The sequence below is a fragment of the Mesoplodon mirus genome, assembly GCF_964341445.2.
Source record: "Mesoplodon mirus genome assembly, chromosome: 7".
Taxonomy (NCBI): domain Eukaryota; kingdom Metazoa; phylum Chordata; class Mammalia; order Artiodactyla; family Ziphiidae; genus Mesoplodon; species Mesoplodon mirus.
In genome coordinates, this window is record NC_138983.1 from 127,585,594 (window position 1) to 127,606,452 (window position 20,859).

At 43.0% G+C, this 20,859-nt stretch overlaps 1 protein-coding gene across 3 annotated transcripts in view; it reads left to right on the top strand.

The window, feature by feature from the left end:
• CBL (Cbl proto-oncogene) overlaps positions 1–20,541 on the top strand; it is a 91,505-nt gene extending 70,964 nt beyond the window's left edge. For all 3 annotated transcript variants that reach the window (XM_082628982.1, XM_082628983.1, XM_082628984.1), the window contains 5 exons: positions 1,265–1,359; positions 9,564–9,704; positions 10,083–10,183; positions 10,902–11,084; positions 12,064–20,541. In XM_082628982.1, coding sequence (XP_082485108.1) covers positions 1,265–1,359; positions 9,564–9,704; positions 10,083–10,183; positions 10,902–11,084; positions 12,064–12,332 — 789 coding nt within the window. In that variant the 3' untranslated portion in view covers positions 12,333–20,541. The remainder of the gene's footprint in view (positions 1–1,264; positions 1,360–9,563; positions 9,705–10,082; positions 10,184–10,901; positions 11,085–12,063) is intronic.
• The last annotated feature ends 318 nt before the right edge of the window (positions 20,542–20,859 follow it).

Here is a 20,859-nt window from a genome sequence, read left to right on the forward strand (position 1 = left end):
ACAAATGAAGAGTACGTGAAGATTAAATTAGTGGAGTGACGTGACCAAAATGATGGTTTAAAGAGAGGAATCTAGGAGTAGTATGCAGGATGGATTGGAAAGAGAATAGGTTGAAAAAAGGGAGGTTAGCAGTCCATTGGATAAGCATGAGATAATGGGTCCAGAACGGGGGGTGGGAGAGATATATTCCTTCTTTTGTTGGTTCATTTATGCACTGAGCAAAAAAGTTTGCCCTCACAAAGTTAACATTCCACCGGAGGAAAAATGGAAAATAAACAAGATAAGTTACAAAACATGTAAGATAGTGGATGCCGACGAATGCTGTGGAGAAAAATAGGGTAAAAACAGGGTATAGGGAAAGTTGGGATGGGGCAGGTACATGGAGGGATGGGGTACAATTCTGAGCAAAGACCTGGAGTAGTGTGGGGAGTGACCTGGAGCAACGGGGGATGAGGGAAAAGCAAGTGAGTTTGGGAGAGTCTATTTGAGGAATAACCAAGGGGTCTCGTATAGCTGGTACTGGGTAAACAAGGGGAAGAATCCTGGTCTAGGAGCAGGAGGGGGAGCCGGTTTAGGTCGAGACTTTAGGGAGCATGAAACAAAGACCCAGAAAGGCTTGAAAGCAGTCAGTGGGCGGAAAAAAGGATGAAAAATCACATACACACACATATACACATGCACACACCCCAGAGGTTTTGAACCTGGCTAACTAGCGACAGACATGTTGAATTTGAGATGAGCCATTGAAGGAAGAATTGTTCAGTAGGTAGTTAGAAATCCAAGAAAAAGATGGAATTGGAGGGTGAAGTTGGGAAATGCTGTGGTCCTTAAATGAACTATGTATTTCTTGGTTGAAAGGGAAAGGGGAGGGTAACTTGGCATTTAAGTGGCATTTATGTGATAGGCAGTCTAATTAGTGAGAGTGGATTAGGTTTGACTTTCTGGTGGCATCAGTATAGAAAGATGTATAGATTTTTTAAGCTAGAATGGTATTTGTGCAGACAGCCAGTTTCCTCAAATCTTTCTAGAATTAAAACAAACAAAAAAACCCCATTTTCTTGGCTCTTTTTAGAACTGTCTCCCTAACCCTTACATTTGAACTTTCAACTATACTTTTGTCACACATAATAATCCTTAAGCATGGCATTGGGGGTGAGGTCTGTGTCTGTATGATTGTTCTTGTTATTTTGAATAGATTAAATAAGTAAGAGGAGATACTTAGCTGTATTAAGAAGGTTCTTTTTTTTAACACTTTTCTTTCCAGAATATGAATAGCAGCCCATTAGCAGGTCCAGAGTGTGAGCATCCCAAAATCAAACCTTCTGCATCTGCCAATGCCATTTATTCTCTGGCTGCCAGGTAAGTTTACTAAAATTATATTTCATACAGTAGAGTTGATACTTTTAAACAACTTATTTACAGAAAATTTAGAAAACCCAGAAGAGTATAAAGAAGAAAATTAAAATTGACCTGTATTTCTATTACGTAAAAATTATCATGTTTTGGACTGTTTCTTTCTATTATTTTCTCTATGTATATGTACGTAGATCAGTCTTGCTGGGGCTCATCAATTTTATTAATCTTTTCAAAGAAGCAAGTTTGGTTGGGTTTTGTTTTTTGTTTTTTAAATATTTATTTATTTGGCTGCACTGGGTCTTAGTTGTGGCCCATGGGATCTAGTTCCCTGACCAGGGGTTGAATCCGGGCCCCCTGCATTGGGAGCATGGAGTCTTAACCACTGGACCACCAGGGAAGAAATTTTTTAAAAAGCCAACCGGGACACTTTCGTGGTGTGGCCAAAAACAAAAAACAACAACAACAAAAAAGGTCGGCAGCAATCATTTGACCATATATGTGAGGACTTATTGATACTTCTAGGCTTTCCACTCTATTCCATCAGTCTATATGTCTGTCTTTATGCCAACACTACACTCTTTTTTTTTAAAATTTATTTTACTTTATTTATTTATTTTTGGCTGCATTGGGTCTTCGTTGCTGCGTGCAGGCTTTCTCTAGTTGCGACGAGTGGGGGCTATTCTTCGTTGCAGTGTGCAGGCTTCTCATTGCGGTGGCTTCTCTTGTTGCGGAGCTAGGACTCTAGGCGCGCGGGCTTCAGTAGTTGCGGCTCACGGGCTCTAGAGCACAGGCTCAGTAGTTGCGGCGCACAGACTTAGTTGCTCCACTGCATGTGGGATCTTCCCAGACCAGGGCTTGAACCCGTGTCCCCTGCATTGGCAGGCGGATTCTTAACCACTGCGCCACCAGGGAAGCCCAAGTCCTCTGTTTCTTTACTTATCTTCTGTCCTCTTGTTCTGTCCATTATTATGAGTGGCGTATTGAAATCTCCAGCTGTTATTGTAGATCTGTCTGTTTCTCCCTTTAATTCTGTCAGGTTTTACTTCATATATTTTACTGTCATTCGGTGTATAAATGTTTATAAGTTTTAAATATTCTAGTGTATATAATGTTCTTTGTCTCTTGTAACCTTTTTTGATTTAAAGTCTATTGTGTCTGATATTAGTATAATATCAGAGTCTCTTATAGACAGCGTATAATTGGATTGTGTGTTTTAATCCAATCTGCCGGTCTCTGTCTTCTGATTGGAGAGTTTAACTCATTTATATTTAAAGCAATTACTGATAAGGAGAGACTTCTGTCATTGTGCTATTTGGTTTCTGTATGCCCTGTAGTTTTTTATTGCTTATTTCCTGCATTACTGTCTTCTGTGTTTAGTTGGGTTTTTGTGGTGAAATATTTAAGTTCCTTTCTCATTTCCTTTTGTGTGTATTCTATAGATATTTTCCTTGTGGTTATCATAGGGATTACATTTAACATCCCAAAGTTTTAACACTATAATTTGAATTTATGCTGGCTTAACTTCAATAGCATACAGAAACTATTCTCCTTTACAGCTCCACCACACCCATTTCGGTTGTTGGTCACAAGATTACATCTTTATACATTGTGTGCCCCTAGTTCTTTTAAACGAGTCCATGAACTAGTTCTTTTAAATGCATTAGTTTCCTAAATTATGCAAAAAAAGAGATTTGGAGTTACAAACCAAAGTTACAGTAATAGTGGCTTTTACACTTTCCCTTTAAATGTATTGCTGTCTTAAATCATGTGGAAAAAACCAGAAGGTACAGTTACAATAGTACTAGCTTTTATAATTGTCCATGTATTTACCATTATTAAAGTCTGTATTTCTCCATACAGCTTGAAATTACTGTCTAGTGTCTTCATTTCACCCTGCAGGACTCACTTGAGCATTTCTTTCAGGGCAGGTCTAGTGGTCACGTACTCCCTCAGCTTTTGTTTATCTGGGAATGTCTTGATTTCTCCCTCACTTTTTTTTTTTTTTTTTTTTTTCCTTTGCAATATGTGGGCCTCTCACTGTTTTGGCCTCTCCCGTTGTGGAGCACAGGCTCCCGACGTGCAGGCTTAGCGGCCATGGCTCATGGGCACAGCCGCTCCGTGGCATGTGGGATCTTCCCGGACCGGGGCACGAACCCGTGTTCCCTGCATTGGCAGGTGGACTCTCAACCACTGCGCCACCAGGGAAGCCCCTCTCCCTCACTTTTGAAAGACAGTTTTACCAGATACAGGCATACCTCAGAGATATTGTGGTTTTAAGTGTGCAGTAGCATTATGTCTAAAAATATATATGTACATACCTTAATTTTAAAATACTTTTTTGCTAAAAAATGCTAACCGTCACCCAAGCCTTCAGCAAGTCATAATATTTTTACAATAGTAAAATCAGAGATCACTGATCACAGATCACTGTAACAAATATAATAATGAAAAAACTTGAAATATTTTGAGAATTATCAAAGTGTGACACAGAGACTTGAAGTGAACAAATGCTGTTGGAAAAATGGTGCCAGCAGACTTGCTTGATAAAGGGTTGCCACAGATCTTCAATTTGTAAAAAACACCATCTGTGAAGTGTAGTAAAACAAGGTATGCCTGTGTAGGATTCTTGGTTGACAGCTTTTTTTTTTGGCGCTTTGAATATATCGGCCCACTGTCTTCAGGCCTCTAAAACTTCTGATGAGAAGTCTGCTCATAATCTTATTGAGGATCCCTCGTACATGATGTTTTGCTTCTTTCTTTATCTTTGTCTTTTGAAAATGTGGGTCTCTTGAGTTCCTTTTCCTTGGAGTCTATTGAACTTCTTGGATGTTTATATTAATCATTTTGGGAAGTTTTTGGCCCTTATTTCTTCAGATATTCTCTGCCCCTTTCTCTCTCTCGCTCTCCTGGGACTCCCACAATGTATATGTTGGTCCTTTGGTGGTGTTATGTCCAACAGCTCCCTTGGGCTCTGTTCAGTTTTCTTCAATACTTCTTCTTTCTGTTTGTTCCTCAGCCTTGATAATTTCCATTGCTCTGTCTTTCAAGTTCATTGATTCTTCTCGCTGCTCAAATCTGCCTTTGAATCCCTCTAGTGATTTTTTTTTCATTTCACTTGTACTTTTCAGTTCCAGAATTTCTTTTTTGTTTCTTCTTAGGTTTTCTGTCTCTGTTGATACTTCCATTTTATTCACACATTGTTTCCTTGATTTTCGCCACATCTTCCTTTAAAATCTCATGGAAGTCACTTCAGCCAGAGCAGGATGGGCTTACAACAATGCTGGGAGGTGCAACAGCAGTGGTTGCTGCCCCTTTGTCAGCACCTCTGTGAGCAGGAGCAGCAGTCAGAAGTCAGAACACAGATTCCCAGTATTTGGAGGGCTGAGTCCTTTTTGCCACCCTGGCTCCTGCAAGCTGTGTACAGGCTGCTCCAGGAACATTTGCACAGCTGCCTGCTATGTGGCAGGGTTGAGAATGGGTAGCTGCTACTATGCTAAGAGCTGAAATTAACAACAATTTAGCCTCCCAGTCTTCACCTGTAAGTTACAAGCCTTCAACAGACTCTAGAGTTCCAAAATAGTTACATCAGACAACTTCTACGGTCTTCCCAGAATCCTCGTTGAGTATCTGCTTTTTGTTTGTTGGTTTGTTTTTGTGGTACGCGGGCCTCTCACTGTTGTGGCCTCTCCCGTTGCGGAGCACAGGCTCCGGATGCGCAGGCTCAGCAGCCATGGCTTACGGGCCTAGCCGCTCCTTGGCATGTGGGATCCTCCCGGACCGGGGCGCGAACCCGTGTCCCCTGCATCGGCAGGCGGACTCTCAACCACTGTGCCACCAGGGAAGCCCGTATCTGCTTTTTGTTTCATTGCTTTCTCCTCTTTATTTTATTCTTCCAACTTCCTTTAGGTTTTATTTGTTATTTTTCTAGCTCCATGAGATGCGTGCTGTATTAATCTGCTCAGGCTGCCAAAACAAAATACTATCTACAGACTGGGCAGCTTAAGCAGCAGAATTTAATTTTCTCATAGTTCTGGAGGCTGGAAGTCCAAGATCAGGATGTCAGCATATTTGGTTTCTGGTGAGGAATCCTTTACTGGCTAACATGCTTGCATAACCTTCTCACTATGTCCTCACATGGCCTTTCCTTGATACATGCACGCACAGAGAGGTATAGAGAGTGACAGCAAGCTCTCTGGTATCTCTTCTTATAAGGACACCAATCCTATTGAGTCAGGGGCTCATCCTCAGGACCTCATCTAACCTTAATTACTTCCTCAGATGTGGCCCCATGTTCACAGACAGCCACACTGGGGATTAGGGCCTCAAAAGTAATTTTGGGGAGGACACAAACATTCAGTCCATAACAGATGCTGTAGCTGCATTCCACAAATTTTGATTATGTCCTGTTTTCATTATCATTCACTTCAAAATATATGGTTTTCCATTTGTGATTTCTTCTTTGACTCATCAGTTATTTATGTGTTGCCTGATTTTCAAACATTGGAAGATTTTCTGGTTACTCTTCTGTTACTGCTTCCTAGTTTCATTCCAGTGTGGTCAGAAACCATACTCTGTGATTTCAATTTGTGCTATTTGTTGAGACCTTTATTGACTAGTTAATGGTAAATTCCATACATATTACTACCTTCATTTTATAAAAATGTATATTCTGCATTTGTTGGGCACAGCATTCTGTATGTGTCGTTTGTTAATTGTATTCAACTATACTATCTTCCTGCTGATTTTTTTTTTTTAAGTCTACATGTTCTGTCAAATACCAAGAGGAGTGTGTTAAATTCTCCCCCTATAATTGTGGGTTTCTCTTTTTTCCTTTAGGTCTATCTGTTTGTATTGTATATGTATTTAGTATATGTAATTAGGATACATAGAAATTTAGAATTATCAACTAAATGATAATTGTTTTGATTATTCCATTTACTCTCTAATTCTGCTTCTAACCAGCCTTAGTCTGTTTTTACTTATATTAAAATGGCCACATCAGCTCTCTTGTAGTGTTTGCATGATCTTTTTCCATCCTTTTACTTTCAACTTTTCTGTGTTCTCATTGAAGTTATGTTTCTCATAAGTAGTATATACTCGTTGGCTTTTCCCCCCACTAAATCCAGTCTAGCATTTTTTTTGTTTGTTTTAAAATAATTGGAATATTTGTTCCTACTCTTTTCTCCATTTTCCCCATCTTTTCTGTGTTCATTTTTTTCTACTTTTTTTCTTTGGGATTAAAGTATTTTTTGTTATACTGTTTCACTCCTAATACTTTTTTAACAGTTATCTTAGGGATTCCAACATATACCTTTGACTCATTAGAGTCTACTTTGAATCAGTCCCTCTTAACACTTCCTGGACATTTAAATTTCCCACATATTTATACTATAGCAGTCCTCCTTTCTTCCTGCTTTACCACACTTCCACCTGGAATCTTTTTCCTTCTGCCCAAATAACTTCCTTTAGAGAGATGGGGTGTGGGGGGGAGAGAAAGAGGAGGGGGTGTTAGTGTATCTTCTATTAATGGATTCTCTCAAATTTTGCTTGACTTAATATGTCTTTTATTTCACTTTCATTTTTTTAAAGATATTTTCACTAAGCATAGTACACTTGACCCTTGAACAACCTGGGGGTTAGGGACGCTGACCCTCCCCGCAGTGGAATATCCAGATATAACTACAGTGGGCCCTCTGTATCCACAGTTTCGCGTCTGCAGATTCAGCCAACTGTGGATTGTGTAGTACTGTAGTATGTATTTATGGGGAAACATCTGGGTAAAAGTGGACCTGTGCGGTTCAAGCACATGTTGTTCAGAGGTCAACTGTATTCTGAACTGGAGTTATTTTCTTTCAGCACTTTAAAAATATCATCCCACTGCCCTCTGACTTTCATTATTTCTGTTGGAAAATTAGCATAATGTTGCTCCTTTAAGGGTATGATTCTTTTTCTGACTACTTATAAGACCTTTTTGTCTTTGGATCCCAGCAGTTTCACTCTAATGCGTCTGTGTAGTTTTCTTTATATTTATCCTTCTAAGGTTTGTAGAGTTTATGGATTTTGTCATTGGATGTTTTTAATCGGTTTTAGAAAATCTCAGCCACTGGGAATTCCATGGCGGTCCAGTAGCCAGGACTCTGCAGCCTCACTGCCGAGGGCCCAGGTTCAATCCCTGGCTGGGAAGTAAAATCCCATAAGCCGGGCAGCGTGGCCAAAAAAAAAAGAAAAGGAAGTAAAAAGAAAGAAAAATTCAGCATTGAAAATCTCAGCCACTATTTCTTTTTTTTTTTTTTTAATTTTTATTGGAGTATAATTGATTTACAATGTTGTGTTAGTTTCAGGGGTACACTGTTTCTTAGAATACACTGAATAGTGCAGTCTCTTTCTCCTCTCGCTCTGTGACTCCAGTTACCTGAAAGTTCTACCTTTTCACCACACCTCATATAGCCCTTATGCTCATTTCTGTGTTTTCCATTCTTTTTCCTCTCTTTACTTGTATCTGAATAGTTTCTACTCTATTTCAGTTCCCTAATCTTCTGTTTTGAAGTTTCTAATCTGCCCCAGAATCCATCCATTGTATTTACAGATTCTGTGTTTTTAGGTCCTAGAATTTCCATGTGAATTAAAAAAAAAATTATTCTGTAGTTTTCTAATAAAATTCTCCATCCTCTGTTTTAATGGAATATATACATTATAATTATTTTAAAGGCCGTGTCTGTTACCTCCAACTTTGTCTCTCTAGTTTGGCAAGACAACCAAAGTACTACTACTTTTTGCCTGGTTTCTCAGAATCTAGTCCCACTCATACGTGGTTTAAGGATTCGCAGTAGCTCTGGGGACAGTTACAGACAGAATTTCAAACCTACTTCTCTACTGTTCCCTTCTCCAGGATTTTTGACCCCTCGTGCCTTGGCCCAAATTCCAATCCCTCTCTCCTCAGTCTCTTGAAACTGCCTTGAAACCCCAAGTTCAGAACCCCTAATATGGGGCTTATTGCAGTGTATTCTCCTTGCCTCTGGAATCTTGGCCTCTCACATCTTGGCTGCCTGGTTGCTCTCCAATGCTTTCTTTCTTTTGTATATTTTCCTGCTTTTATAGCTAGCTGTTCTAGGCAGACGGTTAGACAGTGCTTGTTACTTGGCTATAGCTACAGACATGTAAAATGTATATATGTTTTAGATCAAGATGTAGTTTTATGTTTTCCCTTTTGTTAAACTTAGCATTATATCTTGGGCATTTCTTCCTATCAGTTAAAAAGTTCTTCAAAATCCGCACTTTATTTTATTTATTTTTAATATTTATTTATTTATTTGGTTGCATGGGGTCTTAGTTGCAGCAGGCGGGCTCCTTAGTTGCGGCTCATGGACTCCTTAGTTGCAGCACGTGGGCTCCTTAGTTGTGGCGGGTGGGCTCCTTAGTTGCAGCTCCAGGGCTCCTTAGTTGCGTCTTGCAGGCTGCTTAGTGCTGGCACACGGACTCCTTAGTTGTGGCATACATGTGGGATCTAATTCTCTGACCAGGGATCGAACGTGGGCCCCCTGCGTTGGGAGTACAGAGTCTTATCCACTGTGCCACCAGGGAAGTCCCCCAAATCCTCACTTTTAATTATTGCATATTATTATGTAATGTGGCTGTAACATCATATATTTAATCATTCCCTGTTGTTGTATATTTATTTTGTTTAAAAGCTTTTACTGTCATAACTTTGCTTCAGTGAACATCTTTTTACATAGCCAGAGATGCAGCCAAGGTAGAATTACTGTGACAAAAGAATGTGAATGTTTTAAAGTATGTATTGCCAAAATGCTTAATGAGTAAGAGGTGCAATTGTATATTTTTATTAACATCATCAACAAAAAGAATTAAAATTTTTGGATTACCCTTTTAATGATCCTTTTCTCTTTATGAAAATAGTATGTGTTAATTATAATAATATTTAGAAAACACAGATAAGTGATGCTAAAGAAATAAGTTACCCATCTTCTTACCACCTAGAGTCAGACAGTGATCAGCAACATGTAATATGCTCATTGCCAGTCTTGTGTGTATGGAATCATGCTGTACATGCTGTTTTTCACTAGGAGTACCTTGAACCTCGTAGGATGTTATATATTTCTTGTACAATGATTTTCAAATTATTTCAAATAATTGCAAAGCAGTTCATTCTTTTTGTTTTCTTTTTCTGTTTTTTATTCTTCATCTTCCAGACCTCTTCCTGTGCCAAAGCCACCACCTGGGGAGCAGTGTGAAAGTGAGGAGGACACAGAGTATATGACTCCTTCCTCTAGGCCTGTGGGATTTCAAAAGCCAGAAGTGAAGTGGCCTCTGGAGACAACCCAGAGTTCACGGTAGGCTCACAACAATCCTATCTGGGAATTCAGTTGACACCAACTCACCTGCTTGGCTTGGTGCCTGCACACAGCATTACCCAGCCAGAAATGAAGCAGAAAGATGTGTGTAACCGCTAATGTTTTAAGCTTCTTGCAGCTGTAAGCAATTCCACTTAATGTTTCTTCAACATCACAGTAATTTCAAAAACATACACAGCTACTACTAGGAATAAGAGTCAATCTTTTGATATTTACTAGTGATATTGGCAAGAGGAGAATGGAGATTCTTGATAGAATCAGGGTCTAGAGAAGTTGTGAATAGATATATCTTAATAAGTTTGCAGATAGCAGAGTTCTATTTCTGAAGACCATTATGCCACTTTCCTTCTGGTCCAGAGCCTGTGATTGTAACCAGCAGATCGATAGCTGTACCTACGAAGCAATGTATAATATTCAGTCCCAGGCGGCACCATCTGTCACAGAGAGCGGCACCTTTGGTGAGTAGTCGTTCTGCTACTTTAACAATCATTGATGTGCCGGAGGAATGAGCCTGTAATGTTTGGCCAATGAGAACTTGACCTAAGCGGAATATTCGTAAATACTTTTCTTTGCAAAATATCTTTGATCTGTGGCCGTAAAACCACCTCCTCTGTTTTATTTCCCATTTACACAGCTAGTTCCTTTTGTGTTTTTCATCCTTCTAGGGCCTGGAGGCCTCTGTGCTACATGGCCTGGATCGGCAGTGCTGACAGCTAGCTCCCTCTTATTCCCATTGCTTTTCAACACTGCTGAAATTCTTGTGTGTGGGGGTGGTGAATACTCAATTCCCATACTAACTAGCTTACCAAGTTGAAAGTCCAAGAAGGCAGTACACACAACAGGGCCCTTTGGCTGATCTTCCAAGGTGAAGTGCAGACGAAGATGTTGAATGGATGCTATAAAGTGGTGCTGGAGTCTTGGACATCCGTGACTGTTAACCTTGGCAAGGGTAGCTTTTGACATGTTCAGAAAAGTAGAGCTGCAGGATTGGTGCAGATCTTTTTTTCCCTGTTTCTTTTATCTCTACGTGCTGGGCCACACGGTGTTTGGCCCCTAGTGGTTATTCGGTAACCATTTGATTCTGTATATGTTTGAATGAACGGATGCCCCCGTACTGAAATGTTAGAAGGTGAAGTACACTGGAAAAAGAAGATAACTGCACAAACTGTTCTCTAGGTGAAGGGAATTTGGCTGCAGCCCATGCCAACACTGGCCCTGAGGAATCAGAAAATGAAGACGACGGGTACGATGTCCCCAAGCCACCTGTGCCCGCGGTGCTGGCCCGCCGCACACTCTCTGACATCTCCAACGCCAGCTCCTCCTTCGGCTGGCTGTCTCTGGAAGGTGATCCCACAACAAGTGAGTCTCCAGGCTACCTTGGGTTTGTCCTGAAATGCTGTATGGCTTCTTATTTATACTGAAACAGAGATGACTGCCTGGTGACAGTAAGTCAGTAGCTGGAAGGAGTGGACTAAAGTGGGAGGAAAGCTGGTCCTGGGTCCCAAATTAGGAAGTTAAACTGTATTCAGGCTCTTGAGGATTTTGCCAGACTTAGAAATGAGGTTGTTCCTTAAACCCTGGCTCTTCCTGTGCTGGGGGTAAGTATTAATAGGATTTCTGGCCCTTCTGAGCGTGCATGATGATGGTAGTAATTCATTTTGATGGTTCAGACCACACTTCTGGGCCCTGTCCCTGTCCCATTGGAAAGGAGGCGTGTCAGCTCTGGAAAGCACGCTGAGTAGGCCTGGAGCCAGCCCGCATTTGAGCCTTGACTGTTAAGGACTGTTCTTCTTGCACCTGTGGCCGCCTGGGAGGGCAGCAGCCAGAGTTGCTCTCACTTTAGAAATGGAAGACAGCCTTCAGGACAGCTGGTGAAAAAGATACATGGCATCCAGTTGCCCAAACAGGCGGTGATCCCCACCCGCCCAACCTTGTTTAATGCTTCTTCGCTGCAACCTAGGCTTATTTCTGTTTCCTTATTTGCATAGGGAGAAGTTTAGTGTCTTCTCTGGCCCCTCGGAAGTGTTTTTTAACTAATTCAGGCAATGATGTGTGTGAAAACTTGGTGCTCGGTGTAAAGCGTGGTGCAGGTGCAGGTGTCCCGTGTGGAGGGCAGCGTGGTCCCTGTCGGCAGGACAGGCGCGTGGTGCCTTTAGAAGGTTGTTGTGCTGCGAGGGGAGGAGGCTGTAGACAGAAGCCCTGGAAACTGTAAAACCCCGCCTTGTGACCGCACGTGTACCTGACGGACAGTAGGTCCATAATATCTCGTATTAGCACATCGGATGAGGATTCCCGCCCCGCCCCGATTTGCAAACGTTCTCTTTCCTGTTTCTTCCAGACTTCACTGAGGGTTCCCAAGTTCCTGAGAGGCCACCCAAACCGTTCCCTCGGAGAATCAACTCTGAACGAAAAGCAGGTAGCTGTCAGCAAAGCACCGCCGCCACCTCACCGCAGCTCTCCAGTGAGATTGAGAGCCTCATGAGTCAGGGATACTCCTACCAGGACATTCAGAAAGCTCTGGTCATTGCCCACAACAATATTGAAATGGCCAAAAACATCCTCCGGGAGTTTGTTTCTATTTCTTCTCCTGCCCACGTAGCCACCTAGCACACCCCCTCCGTGCCGCAGCTTAGAGGACCGAGGAGCCGGGAGCTCTTGCTCGAGTAGCACCTAAAAGGGCAGAGAGGTTCCTTTGGAGACTTCACAATGAGGTCTTGCCCTGTGTGGGATATCACATCTGTGGTTCCAAGATTTCAAAGCAGTGGAATGAGAATGGAGCAGCTAGGATGTTGTCTTATTTTATTTGTTTTGAGAGTGCATTTGAAGGTGTCCTTTAGTCCCTCCCCACTTGGAGAGAGTGTGCATTTTTATTAAATGGTAGCCTACCTGGGGAACGGTCCAGAAAGCAGTAGGAGAAGCACTGTGCTGTAAATCCTAATTGAGGACTTAAGACTTTCTTAGGTTAAGGATGTGGTTGTGTGCGTCTTGTCTGTCTGTCTGTCTGTCTGTGGTTGTGTGTGTCCTGTAATTATAAGATTTACCTGCTGTGTGTGTTAATCCCAGGCGGGGAATTAGCACAAGATGTTTAAGAAGGAATCTTAAAGACTGCCATCAACTGTGGTTTTATACCCAACCCCCGTGTGTATTACAACTCCAACACTCCCCTTTGGCTTGGATTATCGTGTGCATAGCTGAAGTCTTGTATTTTTAAAACACCCTCCCTCTGTCCTTTCCTCAGTCTCCTCCTCCCTCCTCCTCCTTGGTGTCTTGTCATTGGCAGTGGGCTTGCTATGACCAGCCTTACTGAAGCCGAGCAGCTTATAGGATGTTCTTTATTGTGTGTGATGGTGTTGATTTGTTTGGTAGATAGGTGGGAAAAAAGTACTGTTGCTCTATCGTTATGGTCCTGTTTGATACTCGCAGCGAACACTGGTCACTCCAAAGCACTGTTTCTATAGGAACATTGAGTCTGTTTTGAAAAAGGTGTTTCAGTTATCCTAATGACATAGTGACTGCTTTGAGATAGAGGCCTTCAGATACATTCCACGCCCTCCCCAGAAAATAGTCTGTGGGAGTCAGTTGCCTTGATGCCAGGTGTGTGTTCTAATGTAGGTCACGAGGTTTTCTCCTTAATGGGAAGGGAAAACATTTGTTTCCAGCATGGCTTTCTGGCCCGAATACCATGAAGCTCTTAGGAAGCTCCATTCACATGCTCTTTACCTTGTTGTACATAAAATGCACAAAACAGACAATAAAGATTTATCTCTTCAGTTTTTCTTCCCAGTGAATTTCAGCTTATATGGGTGTCTCCCTTTGAATATGAGCCAGGTTGTATTTTCAGAGATGAATTTTTTCTTTGCCCTTTAAGGAATGGGGGGAATACCACCCACGGTAGCACAGCATTCTGCTGATAATTAGCACCAACGCTACCTTGGTGCCACCCTTGCTTTTCTCTTGTGCCTATGGCTTTGGGAATGTAGCGTTTCCTTCTTCTTCCTTTCCTTCCCCTTTCTTCTTCACGTTAGGTCCTGTGTACTCTTTAGTGACTGCATTCCCCACAGTAATTAGACATCACTGGGTGTAGTAAACGACTTTACTGCGGACAGACAACATGTGAAAAGCCCTGCAGCTTGTGCCGTCGCCAGTTTGTAAAGAAGACTCAGAGTCTTGTGTGGGGCACCGTTGGTACGTTCCTGCAGATACTGCCAAGGCACCACTTGAGTTCAGTTAGTTCTCTGGTCAGGGCCTCTTACTGACTTCCCTAGCAGTGTGTAACCTTCCCCCTTGTCAGAAGCAAGCCTGCCCTTTGATAAATCTACCTTCCTCACAATCTAAATCATGGTTTTGTCATGAGATCCAAAGAGAAATGACTCTCCTTACACCTGTTTTCTTTCCCATCTTGTCGTCTTTGGACCTAAAACTTTATCTAGCTCTTCTCTTGGCTTTCAGCTACTCCCAGGTCTTTTGATTTTCTCCTCTTGCCTCAGAGCCATTTATGTTCCCAGAGGAGATAGTTCAGGGCTTTTTGCTGACTTGCTGTGGTTACCCAGTGTCTCCTCTACGTGGCAGAAAATAATACAGCCCCCAACAGGTGCAGGAGGGCCTGGATCGCGATGGAGAGGGCAGAGGAGAGCGGCAGAGAGGAGGAAACAGTAACTAACATCTCCTTCTCAAAGCCAGCATAGTGTTTCACTTGTGGTAGCATTCAGTTTTGCACTTTGTTTAGATGTTGAAGGCCTAGACAGAGAGCTAGAGAAAATGGCTGCAGTTTGCATACCTCTCCACACTGGAATGTTTCCGTGTCTGTAGATACTACCCATAGTCTGGAGATCTATCAAGAGAACAAAGCACTGGTTCTGTATATCTTTTGCCTTTTCAGAATGCATCCCAAATCTTCTTTGAAGATTATGTCCTTACTTACATAGGCTAAAGGCAGGTTCACCCTTTCTTTTCATAACTGAATACCCCTGAGGCTCATCAGGTCAGCCCCCAAACTAGGTGCCAGATCCCTGTGTTGAACGTGGGGATCTAGGCTGAGCTAGGTGTGCACCATTGCATGGGTTGGTTCTTAGCTTGTTGGCCACGTATCTGCAGGTGTTCAGGGTCTTAGACGGTTCTGTGAGGGGTTTTCTCTTTGGATGCTCTGAGGTCATGCCTGGGTCCATGCCTGAGATTGCCAGGTGAGGCTCAGGAAAGTTTTTGCATGGCTTTTGTTTTGAGGATATTTCTAAAACTTTAATTTCTTAAGTTTTCCTTTGACTAAGGCACCAATAACCCATTCTTCGTCCTCCATTTGTATGGCAATTTTTAATTCTTTGGCTCTGCTCTGATTTTAACTAAAATTGCCCTTTCACAAATGGGCTTTGAATTTCGCCATTTTCGGCAAACACATCCCCTTTCCCGCTCTTAATTACAAACGATTCCTCCTCTGTTACCTGTCAGGTAAGTAAGGTAAAAACCACTTTGACGTTTTCCTTTTTCTCAAGTGCACTAGGCTGTTCTGTTCAACCTGGTCTCCTGCTTCCCCGTGTCTCCCTGGGTTGCTTTACACAGCCTGCCTTGTTGCTGGGTGCCTGCTTTGCAGTACTTAATCAGCTGCACCTGCTGTACTCCTTCCATTAAAGTCAGGAGTTATCAAAGTGGAAAAACCCTGTGGGCTCAATGATATACCTCCCTTTAGGTAAATAATCGATTAGGCAGTTTGTCGTCTCAGCATTTATGTGTTGATATTTATATACATAGTGATATATACCTGTGGATGGCCATTCTCTTCCGCTAGCTCTCTCTGTCCCCCAGTGCCACTCTTCATATTCTGCCATTCTTCTGTTCTTTTGCTTCCTATACAGACTCTCAACACCAGGACCCAGGGTGTGGGATGGTACTATTAGTATCATTTAGCTGTTTTGTGGATTTAAAAAAAAAAATTGGGGGGTTGCTATTCCTCACAATTAAAATATTTATTTCCTCTATAGATAGGTAAAATATATTTTATGGTCCAGTCAGCAATCTTACACATGAATTTTTGTATATTTGCTTGCAAAATAGGGACCAGCTATATGTTCTCTTTAACAAGATGTAGACCTTTTTGTGTGTGATCAGCCATGGTGTTAGTGCAGAATATTCTCCTACCTCACATCTTGAAAGGCGGAGGGATACAGGCCCTCTTCCCGAACTGTAAGTCCCCCTTCTTGCTGTTGGCCTTTCTGACTCTGCAGTGACCACTGCCCATGGAATACCGGTGTTCTGACTGTTGGCTTGGCTCTAACATTGTATGTGTTCATTCAGCAAGTGTTTATGAGTGATTACCATGAGCCTGAAGTGTCAGCTCTGTGTTCTCCCCTGCCACCATATGGTGGTTTACTGATGTAGAGCAGTTGTACTTGGGCTGTCTAGCATGTGCATTTGGCCCTAAAATAGCCGTTCCCAATAAGATTGTGCAGGTTATATTCACAGCTCTTTTATGTAGACATTTCCTTATAGAGCTGTCCTGGTTAAAAATCAGTTCAAGACACTCCCATTAACCCCTGTTGTCTTCCTGTAGCTTTGACAAGGTCTGGGAGATTCCTCCATGTAAGTCTCATGGATACCCACCATTTTTATGTGTTTAAGTCGAATCTGTTTGGTGGTGGGTTGGTATGTTGGCTCAGAGTTGCACAATAGGGCAGTTAAATGTTTAAGTAAAGCATCTGCCTACATACCCCTTTCCACTCTAGTGCCTTCCTTGATCTTTTTACTGAGCTGCCTGTACCTCTGATCCCCTTTATAAGGAAGTTTTCTTATCACCCTTCTGGGACCTCTCACCATCTCCCATTCTACGTGGAACTTGTTTCAATCCTTCAACAACCTTTCAGCTAATCCTGTGTCTTAGAAGGGCTGAAGGTGTGCGAGGGGGATGGGCACCTGTTTCTGGGTCCTGATCTTCAACCAGTTGTTTGGTCTCCCAAGAGCCAGGCAGTAACATAGGTTGAACTCAGTCAGTTCTCAAAAACGTCAGCCTGTATCTCTAGGGGTACGGAGCTTAGAGACCGTAGAACTTAGTATGAAAGTCAACACGTTATTATCCTCCTAGACTTTCACGTTATTATCCTCCTAGACAACATGTTATTATCCTCCTAGACTTTCACGTTATTTTCCTCCTAGACTTTCAGGCCCTAGAAATTCTATCTAAAGTATTCTCAGTTGGCATAAAGCATTACTATTTCTACTTTGATCTCAATCTACATTAGCAGTCTCTCTTTAGAAATGCGTGTAGCCATTTAATGCATGGAGATGGATGCATAGTGGAAGAAGGTCAGGGCTGTATCTTTGACCATCCTGTTGAGCAGTCCTTTGGATGCAAGAAACAGATGGATTCAAGCAGAAGAAAGGAAGGAATCAGAAGGATGCAGGGTATTTCCCAGAACCCAGGATAAGCGGTACAGTTGATTCTGCTTGGAGCTGAGAAACTTTGCAGCTAGTCCTTTCTCCTGCTCGTCGGTCTGTTTGTCGATATACGTGGCCCCAACATAGGCACCCCAGTCCTCACGACCCCCAGCTCACCATTAAATGGGATCACCGTTTTAACAGATTCCCAGTGCCTCTTGGTTCATATTCTCAAGAAAGACTATGATCAGCCCAGCACATTGATCAGGTATCGACCCCCGACTTTGCCACACAGGGCAGCAGCGGCATGCTGCTTCAGCTGGGAAGTAGGGGCGGGGGAGGTTCTCAGGGAGGAGGGGATAGATACCCTAAAATACTTTGCTCTAGTAGTAAAACTTACCATACTGCTTTTTTGAGACTGGAAAGGCAGGCATGGGACTATGTCTGGGACTTGGAGGAAATGCTTAGGTTAAAGTTAATTTAGGTTACTGTCTTCTTTGTTGCTTTATTTCCTGTTTTTCTTCCCTTTTTGAGTCTTGGCATCCAAGATTTCTTACCTCCCTCTTTAGGACCAGTTTCTCCTGTTCCGGAGCTAGTCTTTTCTTAGGTGACATTTCTTAGCCTTCATTCAGTCTCAGGTTTCTAGCCTTCTTTGATTTCATTTAGAGAGCAGATCACAAATCCACTGTAGCCCCTAGCCGTGGACTTCTGGGCTCTCTTCAGGTTTTAGTGCTGAGAACATACTCATTCTATGGGCCCGTGGCCTGCCTCCCTCCAAGCCCTCCTCCCCACCCTTTTATCTGGTCTTTCCTCTATGAGGGGAGCTCTGCAGTAATATTCTTAGGCAGGCCTTCCGAGGTACCTCAGAAACTACTTTGCCAGTAAGAATTTATAAAGTTGGGACAGTTGCCAGGATATAAATTAGGTATAGATTCCAATTTAGAGAGACTTTTTACTGAGAGCTCTTTAGACAGGATGCATTTGTCCTCCCCGTCCAGTTGCTTCCTTTGTCGTCCTAGAGTAAAGCCTTTATTTTTTGGTTTTTTAAAACTGTGCTTCTGCTTGCCTGAATCTTTTGATCTTATTTATCTTCTCCGGGAGCCTGTCCTGTGTTACTGAGGCATTTCATAATTACTTATAACTTTTTTAAACTACTGGAGTCGTTTGATGTACACAGAAGTAACCTAATAATCCAAAGATATACACTGAGGCCCGTGATGAAGGCTGGGGCCTGTGTGTTTGAAATTCCCTTCTGGGCGCCAGAATTAAGCGGCGGAGGGATAGCAGTACCACTCGCCTTCACAGAGCTCTAGGAAACCTGGGTTGGCTTCAAAGGCGAGCACCAGTTTTTCTTGGTCCCAGAAAGTAGCCCAGGAGTAAGTGGGGGAAATCGGGGCGCGGAGAGCGAGCCCTGCCTGGAGGCTCACTCGCAGTTGGCTGCAGAGCATGGTGCCAGAGGGCCAGCTGTTGACCAACAGACTAACAACTGTTTGGAGATCTCACGGCCCCTTCCCTTGTTCAGTGCTTGAGAAGAATGTGGCTGACCACTCCCTGTGTTCGTAGAGAGCAGAGGCTGAAGGCAAACCTCAGCTCTCCTACTGATTTGGCAGTGGAACAAAATCAGAGTTCTGATTGCCCGGCCCCATATTCTTAGTCAGTCCCCAAAATGAACGTGTGAGGCGCCCTCCCGCAGTTCTCCTCCTACCCCTGGGCCGGTTTGGGGGGCCAGAGGGGTACTGCTCCGTACATGCTCTCTGAGCCTCCTCAGGCCTTGCGCTGCCTCCATGCTGAAGCCCTGAAGCGGGGTGTGCAGTGTGCCCACGCCCGGCACTCTGACATGGGTGCTGATGTGCCCTTTGTGTCAGTTCCCTGCGCCCTGTCTACCTCTGACCCTGTCCTGGGTGAGGGTGGCCATGCTTATGGCTGTCTGGAAACTGAAGAGGCAGAGAACTGCTTGCAAGTCTGCAGACCACATGTTTTCCCTTCCTTGGCTTCTTCCTTCTGCTGCTGGGTGAGGGAGCCATGCCCATGAGGGTGGATACCTCCTCTCCTGACCTGCCCTTCTCGGCACCGTTTTAGTGTCTTGGCCTTGACCTCCTGCTGAAACGTGTGGTAGGGGTGTGGCAGCTATGAGGTACCTCCTACATCTGCTTTCTGGCTGTGGTGACTTGGGATTTTTAACCTTATATATCTTTTTTTTTTCCTTTATTCAAAACAAAACAATTTTTAGCACACTGAAAAAAAAAAAAAAAGCCAAACATTTTGTGCCTTTCTAAGGCAGCACTGTATCCCAGGCTGCATTTTAGGACTTAATATGGAAATACCAGAGTCTTAGCTCCTCTACCTTGAGTGTCATTAGTCCCTCCGGTCTAGGGGAGAGGAAGTGCTCCGTGCGGCTGGGGAGGTGGCCCCCAGGTGCAGCGTGTCCGCGGTCCCTTCTCCCTGCCACGGTGCTTAGTTGGAAGAAATGAGCATTGTATCCCAGGATCATTTGGTTGGTTCCAGTCAGAATCTTAGTGATCAGGTTGAATGTTCTGTGTTCAGCAGGAAGAGACAGAACGTTCCACGATTTCCAGGCATACTCTGGACCATTTCAAGTGACCCAGCCTCCTGATCCTATTAATGACCCAACTTCATGGAACAGTGTAGGGTGGACCCTCCTGAAAAGGGGAGGCTGTTTGGTTGTTCGTTTTGTCTTGTCTTTTTGCTGGGTCCTGAACTGGCCTTAGACCTCCTGCCTCTCCCTTAGACTTGGCTTTCCTTTCATTTGAAAACTTCAGACTTAGAGCATTAAGCAACTAGTGCCCTCTGCAGGGGCGGGTTTTCCCCTGGGAGGGGCAGCAAGGACCAGGAACCCGGAACAGAAGCCTGTCCTCAGTATTCGGCCGCTGTAGGTCTCGACCAAAAAAAAAAGTTTTCTGTATGATGACGTTTTACTTATCTCTTTTCCTTTTCTCACTTCTTCCCTGCCTTTAACTAATAAAGAATTGGGAGATAGAAACAATTCTTTTCAAAGTCCTCCTTATTCAGGATTTTGACATTCTTGGCCTGGGTGGGGCTGGAGAGAACTTGATACTTTTCTCCAGAATGAAGAGTCCCATTTGTATATCAGTGTTAAAAATAAAACAAAATGAAAACTTAGATGAGATTTTTGTGGACTATTTTAAAAATGTGTCATTAATATAAAAAAATTATATTAGCAGTATTTAATCATTCTCACCTGTAAAGAATAAAACAGAAGGTAAATATTCTTACAGAGAATAGCAGAGCTTTAAGATTCATTTTCATTTTAAGTCCGTTTTGTTTTGCCAGTGTATTAATGTTTAGAGGTTCTGTTATACTAATGTTATTTATTAATTTTTTTTCATTTCCATACACAGTTAACTAAAGAGCTTTTTCAGGCACCCATGTCTGTAAAAAAATATTTTTAAATAAAGTTTCTTTTGTTGTAGCAGACCCGAGTTCTTGGTCATTTGTGGGTTAGGGAGTGATATATCGGGGAGCTATAGGGCCAGGTGCCTGGTCGTGCCAGTTCATCAGCAGAAGTCTGTTTTGCTACCTTGAGGGCAGTCTCAGTGACAGGAGAAGGGCAATAGCTCCTTGCCAGCAGCTCACCAGGCTCTGCAAGCTGCCTAGATACGGCAGGGCAGCTTTGCTGCTGAGTAGGTTGATTCTCCCCTGTGTTAGAGCTTGAGCCCTCTGCTCAGAAGCAGAGGTAACCCCTGGTCCCTGCTCCCAACCGCAAAGGGTTTTGTGTTCCTTTTGGTGCAGT